The sequence below is a fragment of the Tetrao urogallus genome, assembly GCF_951394365.1.
Source record: "Tetrao urogallus genome assembly, chromosome: 1".
Lineage (NCBI taxonomy): Eukaryota > Metazoa > Chordata > Aves > Galliformes > Phasianidae > Tetrao > Tetrao urogallus.
In genome coordinates this window covers 125,610,284-125,627,918 of record NC_136813.1, presented here as the reverse complement: position 1 = coordinate 125,627,918, position 17,635 = coordinate 125,610,284, and the positions used below count along the sequence as shown (strand labels likewise).

The 17,635-nt window shown below is 38.3% G+C and overlaps 1 protein-coding gene across 2 annotated transcripts in view; it reads left to right on the top strand.

The window, feature by feature from the left end:
- The window catches only part of MPPED1 (metallophosphoesterase domain containing 1), a gene marked incomplete at both ends in the record, with an annotated part of 46,176 nt that overhangs the window by 18,623 nt on the left and 9,918 nt on the right, over nt 1-17,635 (top strand). For both annotated transcript variants that reach the window (XM_079549072.1, XM_079549071.1), the window contains one exon: nt 537-758. In XM_079549072.1, coding sequence (XP_079405198.1) covers nt 537-758 — 222 coding nt within the window. The remainder of the gene's footprint in view (nt 1-536; nt 759-17,635) is intronic.

The window sequence follows — 17,635 nt, the reverse complement described above, 5'->3', positions numbered from 1 at the left end:
CTTGTTTGAAGTCTTGGTCTTCATACTGGGGCAGGGAGGGCAGCAGACCCATGGGTGACCCAAGTCTTTAGTCAGTGAGACTTTGTCAGTGCAAGCTGGCAATGACCGCAGGGCTAGGGAATGAGAACTGGGATAATTTATTGAGCATTGTGGCTGGTTTCCTTTGAACCCTAATTTCTGTCACTGAGTTGTCATGGCTGTCACAGTAAGTGATACTTGCAACGCAAATGGCAATTAAAGGGAAGTAAATACTAGAGCAGAAGTCTGCAGACTGTTATTTAAGGATGATGAGTTGAAAGTAGTTTCAACACAATAATGCTAAGCAAGCTAAATCGTACTGTGCCCTGAAGAAGACAGCAATGTCATTTACCCGAAATCACCAGGAATTATAGTAACACTGAGAAGGAATGTGCTCAATTGTTTTGACTATGTGAGCCTATTACAGGAATCGATAATAGTTTGTGAGTCTGCCTATTTTCTTTGATCGGATTTTCCATAAAACAAGTAATTTGTTTGTTTTTCACTGTTTTAGGTAGCCTGCCCTATGAATACAAGATTGTGATAGCAGGAAATCATGAATTGACCTTTGACCAGGAATTCATGGCTGACTTAATCAAGCAGGACTTTTACTATTTCCCCTCTGTTTCTAAGCTGAAGCCAGAGAGCTATGAAAATGTACAGTCTCTTCTAACAAACTGCATCTATCTTCAAGACTCTGAAGTGACCGTGAGGGGATTCAGAATATATGGCTCCCCTTGGTAAGCAGGTTTTATAGCATACATTAAAAAATATTGTTGATTGCTATCGCATCAGCCATTTTGTATGCATTCAGCCATATTTGGATTGCTGTGTTAGGAAGAAAAGTAGTACTCAATTTGATAAAGTTTTATATATTGTCTTGTAATGAATCACTCTTGTGACAAAATTATATGCTTGTACAGAACGGGTATTGTTAATAAAAAAATGATGGGGGAAAGATAGAGTACTCCTCTAGACTCTTACCCAGGAGCAGTTCTTTAATATAGTCCTTGCAGATCTTTTTCTGTCATAAAGTCTGTTTTCAACACTTAGTAAGTTTATATAATTACAGGTTAATTTTATTGCCAGGATAGATTCTTTTGACAGCTTCTGTCCTACAGATGATATTTAAGATTCATTAATGTATACAGTAGTCATGTAAAGCAGCAAGCTTGTTTCAGTATTTGTTCAGGTTTTTTTTTTCCCTTTGCATCCCTCAGAATCCTACTTTCCTTTATACAGTAGTAGCTTTCCTCAAGGTACAGCTGAGCTTTAAATTAATTAAAATCAGCAAATTAGTTGCAGCCTAGTATTTCATGGTATTCATAGTATTGTACTGCCTAGTATTCATGGTATTCATATTTCATAGTATTCATTTTGCTGTACTATGTGAACACTTAAAACTCCTTGAAGTATCAGAGATAGATAGGCCTTGGCTTCCTGGCCCCCACCTTTAACCTCTCATGTGCTTCTTCTGTGTCACTGACATTACATTATAATGTTATTTCTGCAAGTAAGATTATAAATTAGGTCTTTTATGAGCATTCCATACACATTTAAAATAAGTTAAAATTTATTTTAAAAGACATGTTTTTAAGAAAATATATTATTCTTCCTTTTAAAATCACATCAGGCTGGAACGTAGCAAACAAGTTGTCAAACCTGATGCATATACCCCAGTGTGAATTTTCAGTGTGAATAAACTGTGAAATCTTTTGGAATTTTTTTTTTAATGAAAACTGGCATTTTCCCATTTGGTTACATGAGATGGGCGTTCATTTTTTCCAAGCTTATTATTCTACATTTTTCTATATTAAACAGCTTCCCTCTTAACTGCACCCTTCTCTCTTCTTTTAGTCCTCCAAATCTTTCTGTTGTTGGTTGTTTTTTTGTGTGTTTTTTCAAACTTCCCACCTGCTGTGTTGTAGTTCATCTTCTTGTGTCTACCGTGTATTCAATCAATATACAATTCACTTCATTTTCCAAATTGTTAGGGAAGATACTAGATTGTATAATTCCCAATATTAACTTCTGAGAAATGCCGCTTGGCATCTCTTCCCATTTTGATGTTCAACTGTAAATACTGTAATTATGCTCTGTTTACAATATGTCTGGCAACTTCATATCTTCATTGCAGTATTCATAACCAGGCACCATATTTCTAGTGTCAGTAATAATTTTCCAGGCAGTAAAGTACCAAAGTCTCATTAAAGTCTCGATAAATTAAATTAAAGCAAAATACTATCTATAAAGTAGCACTAAGTATAGGCAAAAAGAAACATTTGAACTTTCTGGGTTTGATTAGGTCTGTAAAAATCTGTCGAAAAAACCTTTTTCCACCCACCAAACCATAAATGTTTCTGTAAAATATGATCTGTTGCTTTCCCTTTGTGCATTTATCCTGTGATTTTGCACAAATTTTCTAGGCTGTCTGGCATGACCCATTGTTCTTGAAAAAGATCACTTCTCATTTTTCATGCATTCATTTAGATTTACTGTCATACTTATTTTTTCGATTCTGTAGTGCTTTGGGTTATATCTTAGCTTCTATGGTACATGCTTCACAGTGTTGCTAACTCATTTCCCACCCTGTTATGGTCCCAGAAGGTAAGAGTTGCAGAGTTCTTTGAAGATCTTGACTTATATCATATGGGAGAGAGTCTTTGTGATGAAAACTAGGCTGGGAAAGCTTTTCTGACAAAAAGACCTAGTGCCCACAGCATTGCAAACAGGTATCTTCCAGAGACATTAAATTATCCACCATGTTATAAAGATTGAAGATGCCTCCTAGAATCTGACAAGTGTAGTGGGTATCCACTGATTCCCTTTCTGCCTGCTAATTCTACCAGAATGTCTGTGGAACTGGGATGATGCTTAAATCTGCCTTTGCATATCCCGTGTTGTCTGGTTTCCATAGGTTTGACCATCTCTGGTTTCCCCTCTGACGAGTTGTTTTTTCTTTTTGCCATTTTAAGCATTCCTGCACCAGCTTTGTTGAATTAGGCCTGACATTATGCTCCTGTTGTTCCAGCCAAACTGTTCTTTTTTTTGTCTCTTTGTTACTATGCAGTGCTGAATGAAGCAATGTCATATCTAGTGAAAACAGCAGCAATAACAATAAGAAGTAGCTCTAAATCATTCTATCAGAAGGATGCATGGAAGAAAACTTGGTAGAAGTAACCAAGTTCCATCAGCAAGGCCACTGGTCAGAAAACTTAGGAAGAGAAAAAGCTGTTGTGTGTGGGTTAAACTGCCTGTCTGCTAAACTGAAGGCTGAGTACAAGTCTGTGCCTAATGAGCACTACTGTTCTTCAGTATTTCTTTTTGTTTCTGTACCTCATTTGCCCAGAAAAGAAAGGTGTTTTCAGAGTCTCTCTGGGAAATTAATATTTCTTTATACATTGCAATAATGATAAAAACTAAAAGGTGCAGAACATTGGTGAACTTTTTGTGGTGAATCTTTTATTGCCTTTACATCGTGAAGCCAGTCCTTTACAAAAAGCTTACAAATCCAATAAAGACTTCAAAATTTAGAGTTCTTGAACCATTCAGCTCAATAAGAAAGCTAAGTTTCATGCAGTTGCTTGCTCAGTATCCTAAAATGTTTTCTTTTCCAGCCTTGAAAATATGCATATAGCTTTCTTAGAGGATTTGTTTAATTGGAGAACTCCCAATTAGAGTTTCTGTTTGTTGTACATGCATAACTCTAATTAGAAGGTGAGCTATGTAAAAACTGGGGCCCCAGGTCCTGCTTTTCTGTTTCTGATTACAGCCCTGACCCTCAGTCTTAATTTACCCTGTGTAAAAATAAATGCAAGCTACAGATATCCCTCCTTTATGAAAAAGGCTGGTCATTGTTTGTAAAGTACTTTGAGAACCCTGGAATAAGGTCTGAGTGAATGCCAACCGGTATTAACTGAGTGTGTTTACCTGTAGCCATCTGTACTTTTGTATGTGACCTGTAGAGAATTAGATTATATTTCTGGTTAAGATGTTTTAGTTGCAGAGTAAACCTTGAAAGCTTGATTGGTTTGTATAACGTGCAATTTTCTAAGGCCTTTTAAGTAGGTACCAATTGTATGTAGTTAAATATATTCTATAGCACTTGGATATTTTGACCTCTAGTATTATCTGAAACTCAGTGGTTGTTTTTAATTGCAGAGAAGAAATGGGACACTGTCTTGTCTCAGAAACCAACGCTATAACTCTCCTGGGCTTCAGAGGCAAGATTTCAGCGCCACATTGAACCTCTACTCAATAACAAAAATGTAACTGCCTTAAGCATTAATTACACTCGTAGTATAACCAGGCAGGGAGCAGCATTTTGATGCCAATACAAAAGCTTTTGTTTGAAAATATTTGCAACACAAGAGACTCTAGGACCAGGGGACTATCAGTAAATACAGTGAGGGAGAGGAGCATAAAGACATGCTTCATCAGAAACTTGAGAATATCTGGATTTTAAATATATCCAGAGAATCTTGAGTTTTAAGGGCTTTCTGTGACTATGTTTGGCCAAGGAATCTGATGCTTTTCATAGTGCACTACACACTATCGGTTCATGTGTCTGGATGAGCAAACCATGAAGCAATTTGCCAGAGAGGTTTAATTTATTTTTTAGCAGTGTTTAAAATAATAATGTATAGATACTTATGCAGCAAGCAGGAACAACAGGGAGGTGGCAGAGCACCCATGCTTAGGTGTTTCCAAGTCTTAACACAACAGTCATGGCTGACCCTGTCTAGTGACTGTTCTTGCCTTTCTTGGAGTGGTAGGTTGGGCTGAAAACTTACAGAGATCCTTTCTGAGCAATGTTGCTGTGATTGTAAATCCTGCTGTGGAGCTAGAGTGAGGTATGAGTGTTGATACCTGAAATGAACTGGTATTAAAATGTTAACGCTAGGAAGCTTTTCCCTTGACCTCTAACTGTCAACGAGCAGTGGATAGTCCAGACAAATGGTTTGAAAGTCAGGAAGCCAGAATAACACTAGAAGTATGCATTTGTGGCAGAAGTTCTTTTCTGTGTCATCAGACTGAGTGTTATCTGCATGAGGATATCATGCATGGACTCATATTAATTAATGACTAGTGAGCAGTATAGGTCTTCAGCTTTCCATTATAGTTCCTTACCTCCATAATGTACAAAAACATACTATTATTGCAAAGGTAGGAGTGTTAGCTGCATCCAGAATTAAGATAAAATCCACCTGTGCCTGTGTACTACTAGCAGTTTTAATTAGTCATACACTGAGTTTGCACAAGATTCGTTCAGTGCACAAGATGTGTTGTGCTTGCTGAATGGGCATCTATGTATTCTGTGCTCATTATTTAATTACAATCATTTATTTTTACACAGTGTTAAGGTGCACGTATGCTTTGTATTGTCATGAGAGCACCTTGCTGAGTTTCATACTTGCAGGTGTGATCCTGAGTGTTGCTACATCTGCTTCTCTGTTGCATGAGGTTCCAGTAGTACCAGGCTGAAGCACGGCTAGAGCTTAACAGGCTCTGCTGTGCTATGTTGTTTCTGTTGAGCTTTTAACAACCCAGTGAGTAAATAACATAGCCCTCTGTTCTACTCTTGCATACCGTAACTAATGAGAATACTTGAAACTGAATGAATTGACCCCTATATCTGGCAAAGGTTATACTGCTGCTGCCTTAATGTCTAATATTGCATCCCTGCCTCATTTATTGGTAAAGTATACAATTGCAGAAGTTATTTTGTGTTTATGCTCTGACCTTGTGGAAAATGGCAGGAATTTCTATTTAAAGGTGGACTATTGTGCATTAATGGCAAGGTAAGAGTATGTCTTTTACTTGATGTAGCAGGAGAAATGTAAGTGGCAGAAGGAAGGCGTCTTTTTCCTAGCCACTGAATCTCCATAATGCTTCTAAGCAGCTGTACAGAGCTGTAGGAGAAACTTCTGTCATCCTGTCCTAAAACAGGCATATAAAGTGGCAGGAGAGCATTTTATCTCTTTTTGCACTGTTTTTCATTTTCCACAATGTGGCAGAGAGAGCAGCAATCAAACTCTTTTTCCCAAACATGACCATTCTGTTATTCTGAGTGACACGTTGTCCTGGATAGCTTTAAAAAGCCCTTTTGGATGAGATTGCCTCCAGACTCATTATGCAGAGAGTGGATTTTTGTTTGGCTTTGATTATCTGGAGGAATCTATTTCTTCTGAGCAGACCCTCGTTTTTCTTTTTGCAAAATTACTTTTTTTTTTTTTTTTTTCTAGTGTCTATGTATTCATATTTCCTTCTTCATTTTTTTGTTATAGCCCATCTGGAACTTGAGAAACTTTTATTTCTATCAGGGAAAATGGAAGAACAAAGATTAGTATCAGCCTAGAAAGACATTTGTGGCCATTTGTGTTGAAGTGACAGATGCCCAGGCAGGACTCTTGTTTTTTTTTTTATTGCTTTTCTCTAACAGGACGCTGATTAGATACAGTCCTCATGTGTTTACACAGAGGCCAACAGTTCTCATACAACATTTCTGTTCAGATAATGAGAACCTAATGAAGAGGGTTAGGGGTGTATGTAGGGGAAGTATTTGTTCTGTTCATTTATTGTTATTACTGAGCATCTTGGGTCAAGGATGGAAGCTCTGCCTATGTAATTGTAAGCTGTGTAAGTGTAAGGCACATTGACCTGTCAGTTGCAGCAGCCATCATCTCATCCAGAGTAACCTCAACAGGGCCTTATTCTCAATGTCATTCATCACCCCACTTTGGTGCTAAGGCTGGAAAGCTGTTCCAGCCTCTTGGCCCTTTCTTCAGTGCACTGCAGCTGTCTGTACTGTTATGGCATGCAGCCAAGTGCCCTTGTTCAAACTGTATAGTCCAGAGTCATCAGTAGTGCTTAGCTACAGGTGTGTAACATCCTTTTATTCTTTTCCTTGACCAATTTGGTTTTTTAGTTGCAAAGTAGGAGACTCTGTTATACTCATTTTCAGACTCTGTTCTCAAATGTGTGCACATGGGAATGAGCATGCTTTGGACAGGAAAATTGGTGAGCTCCATGCAATTGCAGTAGTTTCAGAGAGCATGCAAAGGGCAAAAGGAGGCAGGCTGATTTTTATTTCACATGGAGTCTAGTCCATTCATAGCCTAGTCTCTTTTTCAGTGCCTACCTCCTCCATCTTTTCAAGAGCGGCTTATAATAGTCGCTTTCATTCCTCACTGAACCCAGTTTCCATCAGTGAAATAATGTAACAAAGATTTATAGATTCATTTCATGAGAGGGACATGCTTTCATTTTGCCAGTAATGAATCATCTCATGTTTACTTTGCCAGACCTTGTACAAATCTTTACAGTCATTGAGGTGAACATCAATTAAAATGAAGCTGTAGTAAAATAAAATATTGACTTCATTTAACATAATGCACCTCCCAAGTTGGGAGCGTGGCTTACTCATGACAAAGCAGCAGCAATGCAAGATATTATGTTGCACATTTCATCCTCTGTAAAATACACAGAAAATAATCACTGTTCTTCTGCCTCAAAATGACCACTTTGATTCTTAGTTCTTATTTCCCCTTTCATATCTATGAAATAAACTATTCCGTATCTTGCTTGTGATGGAAATACATAGTGAAGCATTACTGGACAATTTTTCTAAATAAAATATCTGATCCACATTTGTTCTCTCCTTTCTGCACTTCGCTTTGTTAAAAGATAAGAATTCAAAGATCTAAAGTGCAATTGCTTACATACTGGCTTGTAAAGCAGTGAAACACTATGCAAAAATTCTTGCAGATGTCAGAGTAAGTAGATTTTTGAGCAGGCAGCTTGTTGTCATGTCTGGCTGTGTCATTGCTAAAGTTTACAGAACGCTGGGTGTGGACATACTGCAGACTGCTGGGTTTTGATTGCTCAGAAATTTAATAATGGCGGATATTCCCTGTTTTTGCAACTCAGGAGCTATTTGGAGCTCTTTCTTTATCAGTGATGAGGCAGGCAATATAAATGAATAATTTAGGTACACAGACATAGCTTGTGAGGAAGAAGAATGCTGGCTGGGAGCGGGAGTAGTAGGCTCCGCTTCTTGTTTAGAACTCGGGCATCTCAGGTTTCAGAAATTTTGGGGAAGATGTTGGCATCTAAGCCTTCCTAATGTGGCTGTGTGATTATGGTTAGAATGCTGAAGATGTTTTATTTCAGGCATTCAGTCAAAGGTAGGTAAGATGTGACAGATGGGTAAGAAATGGCAACGTGTTCAGAGGAGAGAAAGCGAAATTGATCATTCTGTTAAAATATATTAATTACAGTCTGTGGCACATAGATGCAGGTTTAATTGTATTTTAATGGAATGCTCGAGTGATATTTTTATTTCCTTTTCTGTACTTATCAGAAATTGTTTTCCATTTTGGAAAGTGCTGCTTCTAAAAACACTTAAAACTGCAATTCACTGTAGTTTAGTTTGCAACATATGGGAGATCGTAAGAATGTGTTTTTTTTTTTTCCTGCAAAATGGTTTTGATCTATTAAATTCAGCTGTTTAGGGGAGGTGGTGGGGAGAAATGTAAGATGTTGAACTCTTGAAGTGTAAAAGGTTTGCCAGTGACAGAAAGAAACTGAGACTTAAGAGTGCATTCTGGCTGTTTTATCATCAGAAATAGATCACTGAATATATATATGCATTTTTTTTTTACTAAAGGTACTTTGCTAAAATCGGTGCATTTTGTATGGTAAATGCTGTCTGGCAGGCGTTCTCTTTGCATGACTTGGAAACAAAGGAAATGTGTGAGTGCCATTCAGTAGACAAGAGGTATACAGGTGTCATTGTTTATATGAGCAATCATAGAATTGAGGAGAGGTCTTTTAATGAACACTGCAGTACAAATTAAGTGGCAGAAATGAATTAGCGACAATAATTAACACCACGGAAAAAAAATGTTTATGAAAAGAAACCAAGATTTCTCAGACTGAAAGTGAATTTTCTGTGGCATGTTGAAAGAACATGGTTGTTATTAACTAAATAAACTCTGCCTTAGGTTTTTTGAATGAATGAGAGTGTAAATCTCGTTACACCTATCATAGTTCCTAAATATTGTCAAAGGGAAACCAATGTGATGAATTCTAATTGTTATGTGCTCCTAAGAACTTTTACCTTTCCATTTCCCTTGGGATAATTTTTTTAGGCGATGGCAGTTTGAAACAGCCCTTTTTTCTTTTCCTGTTAATGAATATTCCAGAAAAAGTTTTCTGTCACTTACGATTTCTCCCATTGCCCAAGGCTAAGGGGCCTGGAACAGTTCCATCTTTGATGGTCAAAAGAGAAGAAAAAAGTAAGTCAGACACGGTTCTGTACTGCTTACTTCACATATTATGGATATGGATCAATCCTCAAACACTTTTCACCATGATCTCTTGCAGAGTGAGCTTCGTCAGTTACGAATCCAGAGGTCCTTTGCATCCACTCTACATCTGTACAGGAGTGCAGGATGTGGCTCTGTATGCTTGTGTGCATGTATGCTGAATATAGATCAGCAGTTATGTTTATTTCCCATAACATTGCTGGGGAAGTGCTGTTTCTTATATGCATTGTGTGGCTTTGTATTTCTGTCTGTGAGTGGGGATTTGCATTTGCTTGTTTTGCTGCAAATGTTTCCAGCTTTAGTTAAATCTGAGAGCAGTTGAAAAATATATTGCTTTAGTTTAATTAGCTTGGTAGAAAAAAGTCTTTTCTTGGGCAGTAATTATTAGTTGTATATTATTAGAATGAAGTAGTTCACGTTCAGTTACTTAGCAGAAATAATTGAATCTTCTGATTCAGTAAACTAGCTCACTTTGGATTCAGCTGGTTTTTAATTTAAGACCTATAGAAGAGGAGACCTGTAATCTCACTGCAGGGAATTGGCTTCACTTTCCTGCAGTTCATAAACCACGAGAGTGAATAGCAATCCCCCACAGCAGTTAGTTTTCTCTTTATTCTACACATTTGCTTACAAGTTTAATTTTATGAGACAGAGCCGATTTAAAACTTTAAAGTGCTTTTTTTGTTGTTGTTGTTTTGGCACTTTTTTTTTTTTTTTTTTTTTTTTAATTTTAATTTTTTGCTTGAACAAAAGGCCCACCAGCCCAATCTGTAGTCTGGGCTGGAGTCTCAGACAGCAGCAATTTCAGGATGTTTCAAAGATGTAAACACAGTTGGGTACTGGATGGGCCCTTTGGCGATGATCCAAGAGAAGCACAAATAACTAACTACTTTGGGGCGGATCCGTGTGGAGCTGATTCTCAGCTGGAGTAAACTGGCAGAGCTCCACCAGCTTCTGAGCCCTTTATGCGGAGTGAGAATCAGCTTCCCAAGTTCACAATCGCTTTCCATGCACGTGCTTTCCAAAGGTTTTTACACAATAGGTGTGTTGTGAAAAATTTTGCTCATATGGGGCTTGCTCAGTTATCTTTACCCCAAAAAGAGACAGGAGAGTCTTTAGCTTGCTTTATTCAAATGAAGTGTGAATCCATGGGGACAGCCCTCCTGCAGGGTCTCTCAAAGTATCAGAGGTGCAGCCCCCCTTTTTTCCCTATCTCCAGACCACATTGTTACTCTACCTTTTACTCACTGGCTGAAGTACTCGGAGGTTAGAGACTTCCCAGTATGTCAAATACATCTTCCCCCTTGTATGTGCCCTCCCAGTGTATCATACATCGCATGTGTAACTCTAATTCTAACTCTACATCGCATGTATAACTCTAATTAACTCTTTATGTTGCCCAGGGTGGGGATGTTAATATTAATTAGCCTATTAAACCTATGCAATAAGTCCAAAGTTCGTATGTTCAAGTTCTTGGTTGAGCATTGTAGCTTCTTGTTTCAACTGGTTCTTCTTGATGAGCCTTGTTTGTAAGCACAGCAATCGAGCACAGAGAAATTTGCAAGCCTCTGCGCAACTTGTTTGCAAGGACACTTTGTTCAGAAGCTTCTTTCATCTCAGGTGCATTGCTGCACTGAGAAGTAGATGCTGACTTTACATTGTGCTCTAAGGAGGTGTGGTATGCAGAGCTACTACTCTAACTGTAACATGGTTATCTCAGTTCTTTCTATTATTCATGACCAGAATTTAAGAGATAAAGCAGTCCTCTGCCATTTGTTGTGGATCTGTTTAACATTATAGTTCTTCCTTTTGATTTGATGTTCAATAATTAATTTTATTTAATAAATTAGCATTGTTTAATATGAACAGTTTTCTTCTCCAGTAAGAAGGTAGAATAAATAGGAACCAGTGTTAAAATGGAGAGCTGTACGTGTGCGTGCCTCATATTTCCAATTATGTAATTGACATCAGATAAGTGTATGATTTTTTTGTAAGGATACCTCAGAATTCCTAACTAGATGAATGAACATGAAGGTGTTGAAGCTGTACATTTTTGGCATAGGAAGTTCTATTGCAGCAGTTGTTTTCCCCTACAGTAGTGTAGAGAATTTAGGACTGCAAGAAAGCATTAGCTTGGAAATTTAGGATTACTTGAACGTTTTTCGCTTCAGGTAAGAATAAGGCATGTGAAGCATCGTTATGTGCTTTTTAAAACAAGGAATAAGTTCATCTGTTGCAAAATTGAAAATGTTAAAAAGAATGCACTTTGTGCATATGTACGCATATGCTGTATTAGTGTATTAGGTTTGAAAGCATTTTCATGCTTGTTTAACTCAAAATGGTTTTCAATTTTTTTTTTTTTTTTAACATGAAAAAAAGAAAAAGGAAGAAAAGAGGGAAGAACTGGCAGACAGTTAGTCCATATGGCCTAATTACTCCTAGTATTTTGAGAAAAGAATGCAGACCTGGTGAGTTACTAAACTGAGAAGTGGCTACTGTGAGGGCCTTTTTTAACAATTCTCAGTGCACCTATTACCCATCCTATGTATTTGAGTCATACTTCATGTAAGAGAGTCCCTCCAGGAGCTACACCGTAAAAAAGCCAGAGTATAGTGTCTCCTTTTGGAGGGATGTTCCATCTTTTTATCTAGTTGAGTTCTGTAAAGCCAGAGAACTTCAGTGAAATCCAACTAGCCAAAAGTGTGGAGAAAGAACATGTTTCTTTAGCTGTCTAGTCATTAGATAGTGGAAAAACTGTAGGGATGCCATGCATAGGTGAGGCTTCAATTCCTTCTGTTCTGACTGGTGCATTGGTGGCAAGTTTTGTATGTAAAAAGAGATCATGACTGTACTGTGGACAGAGGGTCTGTTCACTCTTCCTCCCTCTTAGCCACTGTGATTCTCAGTTGCCAATATTGGAAGTACAGACAGAGTAACCTACCTGTACCTATATTTTCAACGTTGGGAGTCAGACTGCGGGAACAGACTCAAAGATATCAGAAGTTAAACAGCGTTGTTCTGCTGTAAGTCCATAATACCATGCTGATTGTCCAGTTAGTTCTACATCTGTACCTCTAGCATTGAATCTCTTAGCTAATTATTCCAAATGAACTTTTAAGTTTGTTTACGGGGTTTATTTTATTATTTAAAAAATGTATCAGATGGGATATTATCTTTTGGCTCCTAGAAGAATGAAATAAGCAATTTGTGTTTGGTGCTGGCGTGTTTTAAATTCAGTCTTTCATTAATTTTTCTCTTTACCTGTTATCTTCTGTGTTCTCGTTATGAAGATAAAGTGGATTTCATTTTATTTTTCATTGTTTTGTAACAGATTAATGTTTAGAAATGATCAGTTCCTATTAGTCACAGCTCATTCTTTCTTCTTTCCAGTCAGAGATGTATGAAATCCTTTGCTAAACAAAAGATGAATGATTTTATATGTAACTCAAATCGCAAAAGAAATAATTACTGACAAAGGGCCACATTCTGATTTTACACTTCTTTCCTTTTGTGAAAAAAGTAATATAATTTGATTGAGTTTTGAGATTTACAATCTTGGATGCAAAGCAAGTAAGGCAAAAAACCAAGAACGCAGCAGTCTTTCCAATAGAAGAAATATACTGGAAATATACTTGTGGCCAGCAGGCTGATGGAGGATGCAAATTCAGTTTGCTGCAGAGCCCTAAGTAACACTGTGCAAGGCATTTAGTGCCTCAGCTGAAGTTCTTAGCTTATTTCCCCTCCCTGCCGCTTTTGACTTTCCACCTGTAAGCTGTACTTGGTGGCCATGTGTTCCAAAGGATAATCATCTATGAGATTAATTGTCATTTGCATTTAATAGATGTAAGTATGGAGGCCTTGGCTTTCACTAAAATACTGTGGTTCTGCTGTTAAGAATAGGTGAATCTTAAGTTTCTTTTTCTTTTTTTTTTTGCATAATTTAATCCTTTCCATACACTGCTCTCATCTCTCATTCCTCTCCTCTGAAAATATACCATCCTTGTCACTTGCACATGAAAGCTGGTCTTTATATGAGTTACCTCATAACTTCTGAAATCCACTTTTTTTTCACATCTCAGTTATACTGTTAATGTAGCAGATGCCATAATAATGAGCGCTTGATGAGAGCCTACAAACAAACATGCCTTGCTTGTCCCTGTAAGCACCAGTGGTCCAATTGCTCCTTTGGTTCCTGTCTGATTTAAATGGTCCTCTTTTGTCTAAGAGGGAAAAAAAAAAAAAAGAACAATGCTAATTCACAACTCCTTTAAATGTAGAAACTGGTGCCAAACACATGCACATATTCACACACACAAAAAAAAGGTGACCTTTTTTGAATTCTGGATGGAGAGAAAACAGTGAAAAGCCACCAAAATAATGAACTGGATAGTTACTGAGGGAAGGCTAAATATACATTTAAAGAGATTGATTAAATTCAACTAATGCAGTGATGGTGAGTGTGGAAATATGAAGGATGTGAACTACAAACAGATAAGGAAGGTATATGGTATAGACATTACTGTATATCCCTGTTCTCAGATCTGTCGTGAGCAATAACAGGTTAAATCAAGAGCAGGAAAGATTCGGTTTATGTGTGGCTCTACAGTTGCAATGAGGGAGCAGAGATGAGAGGATTTGGTTCATTCTTTTCCCACTCAGCTTCTTTACAGGCACTGGCCGCTATCTGCTTGTTTTCCTACGAGAGGAACAGCCGTTGTGGAGAAATGACTGAAACAAGTTGCAAGTGTTCATGCTGAACCACTGAAATTTATTTTGTAAGTGAAGGAAGTCTAGTTAGAGATTTTGCCTTTCAGCTGCAAAAAGGCTGTCTGTAGGAAGCTTTATAAAAATGAGAATGTGTAATGATTGTATTCTAGTTATGTATTTTTTGCTATTCAGGTGTACACAAGATGTTACCCACTGCTCCCTTTGATATGCTAATAGCTATTGAGTCTGTTGCCACCCATAGTTCTCTGTGGATTTTGGACTCTGTAAGGGAGTTTTCCCTTGAAGTCAACAAGAGTAATTGCGTGCCTACTGGTGGCAGGATTTGTCTTAAGCAACCGGACAGCCTAGCTGGAGCTGCTGCTGTAAATCTTGCGGCCCTGAAGTTCTTTTTGTGGCTTGCACTCTGCAGGCACTAAGGATGATGCTGTGCTTTGCGTATTTTTTCTAACTGCCCACTGGCTGCTTTCCATGGTCATTTGTAGTTTATGACTGAGTACCATGTAGAGAAAGGAAAAAAATCTGTTAAGTTAAAACATTTAAATAGAATCAAGGTAATGGAGATTTACCACCTTGTTGCATGCAGTAGAAAAACGCGTGTACGTAGATAGTTTTTTGCCAGTCAAGTATCCTGTTCTGTATTCCCTTGTATGTCTGATGAGCAGATTGAGATGTATACCAGTGGTTTGAAAATTGAAAACCTTCAGTGTTCACATAAATTACAGGTCAAGTCTTTGTAGTGCATCACTGCCCTTTACAGTAAATCACATGTAAAACTAAGTTATGCCCCATTTAAATGACAAAGGAATTCTTGGACTACACAGTAGCTCTTTCCAGTAGTAGCTGAATAAAAGAAGGAAAAGTAATAAATAATTAAGATGGTAATATGTTTGACCACTCTTTTTTTTTATATGACTTTTTTCAGTTATTATTGTAACAGAATTGCTCCTTTCAAAGACAACTAAAGTGCTAATGATAGCTAAGAAGGTCATTCATAAGAGGTTAAATTGGTTTAATTAGTATTTATGAGAAGGTTACTATAAGAGTGCAGGAAGATGTTAAGGGGTTAACCTATAAGAGATTACATTGTAGTCAGTGTTCTGTTAAAGTTTGAATTAATTTTTCCCATGGGTTTTTCACATTCTAATTTTCAACTAAATGAGACATCTGTTTCAGAAAAGGAAAATTTGCTATGGTTGTCATAGCAACTATCATTCTGTAAGAAAATTATTCCAATGGTTACTTTAGAACAGAAAGATAGAAATTCAGTACATAAAGCAACATCCGACTGCTAGCACAAATTCTGATAATTCAGCCCTTTTTGTATGGTGGATTATTTGACCTGTAAAACTTGTTCATATGTTTTTAACAAAGGTTAATTGTGCTGTAAACAAATTTACTTCCAATATATTTTCCCCCGAGAGTCTTATGTGTAGACAATTATTATTTTTATCATAATAATAATGCTGTTGAATTTCAGTAGGAAATGGAGAGACTGCAACTGTTCCATTTAAGAAGATAAGACCTAAATCAAAGTGCATTTCTACACATGAGCATTTCACTTCAGAGGTGAATTATATTCATGATGTATGTCTTTAATTGCCAAAAATGGTTTTTTTGGTTGTTGTTTTTGAGAATAGGAGGTTTTCTCTTTGATAACATACAGCAGATCCTTTTCTTTATAAAATGTGAACCAATACTGAAAAATAATTATAAAAACATTATGCTTTTCATCAGCAAGTACTAATAAGGGGATCTGGAAATTTTGTGCTTGATACTAAGACTTCAGCTTTGCTTTCAGGTACCATCATAAATGGAAATCTTAGACCAAGTTATCTGTGCATGACATCCAGGTCACAGGCTTGTTAGTAGGTATTTGAGGAGATTTTTTGTTCCTACTCTGAAACTTTGATAGCTGTTCTGCAATAAATTGTCAGAAGAGGGGACTTGGGGGTTTATAAAATCCTTGTGTGCGTATAAAGATGGTTTGGCTTTGGGGGCGGGGGCACTGAAGTGCGTGATTTTTCTTCCTTCTCTTGAATAAAGCACTCTACTATCCTCCACTTGAATCCTTCCTGGGACTCCCGATTTTTGCCTGAAACACTTGGGCCATTTCTTTCGATCTTGGGATTGTCACAAAAGACAGCCTAATGGCAAATCAGGCAAGTTCGAACATTTTCCCTTCACAAAAGAACAGCTCCAGCATGCATAACTTACAGCCCCGCAGCTCGGGTGGGCGCGCTGCCGGCACAAAGGGAGGCAGGGACAGGGAAAGTGCTGCGGATCTTAATAAGCAGATCATGCCTATTCATAAGGGGAAAAGGGCTCTTAACAAGCCGCGATGTACGGGCTGGGCCTAGGAGGGACAGGTTGAGGCCCTCGCGTCTGCATGGTGCCATTTGTAGTCATTTGGATTTCAGCGGGATTAAATTGCGTTGTCGCGACCTGTGATGGTCACGATTATTTCTCTTTATAAATGCTTCATTGTGTGCTTAAAATAACGATTCTGGAGGTTGTTGACCTTCTCTTCGGCATATATTGATCTTTCTCCTTGGGTTCTTTACAAGGGAGCAGTCAGTTCCTCTGTGCCCAGCAGGCCGCAGGCTGTGGGACGCATCCTGACCCCGCATCCCTTGGGGACACGGGGACTGCGTTGTTCTGGGCCACTGGTGGGAGCAGGGGGCTGCAGTCACAGCGTCTCAGCTGTGACTGAAGGCTGAAGAAGGATCGACTGACTGACGCCTCGCTTGCCTCTTGATTGCCCTGTGACTGGAAAACTTGCTCTGGGCCTGAATACAGTTTGCCAAATAGTTGAGTATGTTCATCTTAGTGAAGGAAGCTGCTTGTCAGTAAAGGCTTGAAGTGTGATTCCAAGGCAGGGATGGGGAGTTTGGAAATAACCTAACCTCTGTGTATTTTTATAAAGCCTTCCACTTCTGGAACATTGAGCACCTTGCAGGCTCTGGTTTCTTTATTTTAACAGCATTTCTGTGAAACAAAAACACTCCCATTCTCTTAGTAATGAGCTGAGCATAAGGATCAGTCTTCCCAGGCCTGGATTTGGTTTGTGCGACAGTGTTGCACATCAAAGTTAGTTACTGCAAAATAAGGCACCGAATAGACTGTGAGTGATCACCACAGCAGTAGGAAGGGAGAAGTCATGTTCTGTGGGCCAGTTTGTGTTCTTGCTAGGAGGAAACCGTGCTGGAAGCTGAACAGCTAACCAGAAACGTGGGGTTTGAATTGTATGGGTATCTGCAGAAGGCAGCTACCCTGGTCTGAGCCACCTGGCTCAGAACAATGTTTCTGCTCCATTGGTGCTGCTCTTAGCATCTCTTCTTCACACAGCTTCACCTCCCTCATTACAACTTCCAATGGCTGAGATATGCTTCTGGTTTCAGTGGCAGATGTACCAAGTTTTTTTTTCTTTTTTTTTCTTTTCCTTTGTTTTTTTTCTCCTTGGGACACCTGGCTATCCAGAATGCTGTGTGATGAGGAGCTGAAAGGTGAGCTCTCTCTTAGCTGGGGGCCTTTGGTCACCTCTCTAGAAAAGCTGGGGCTTT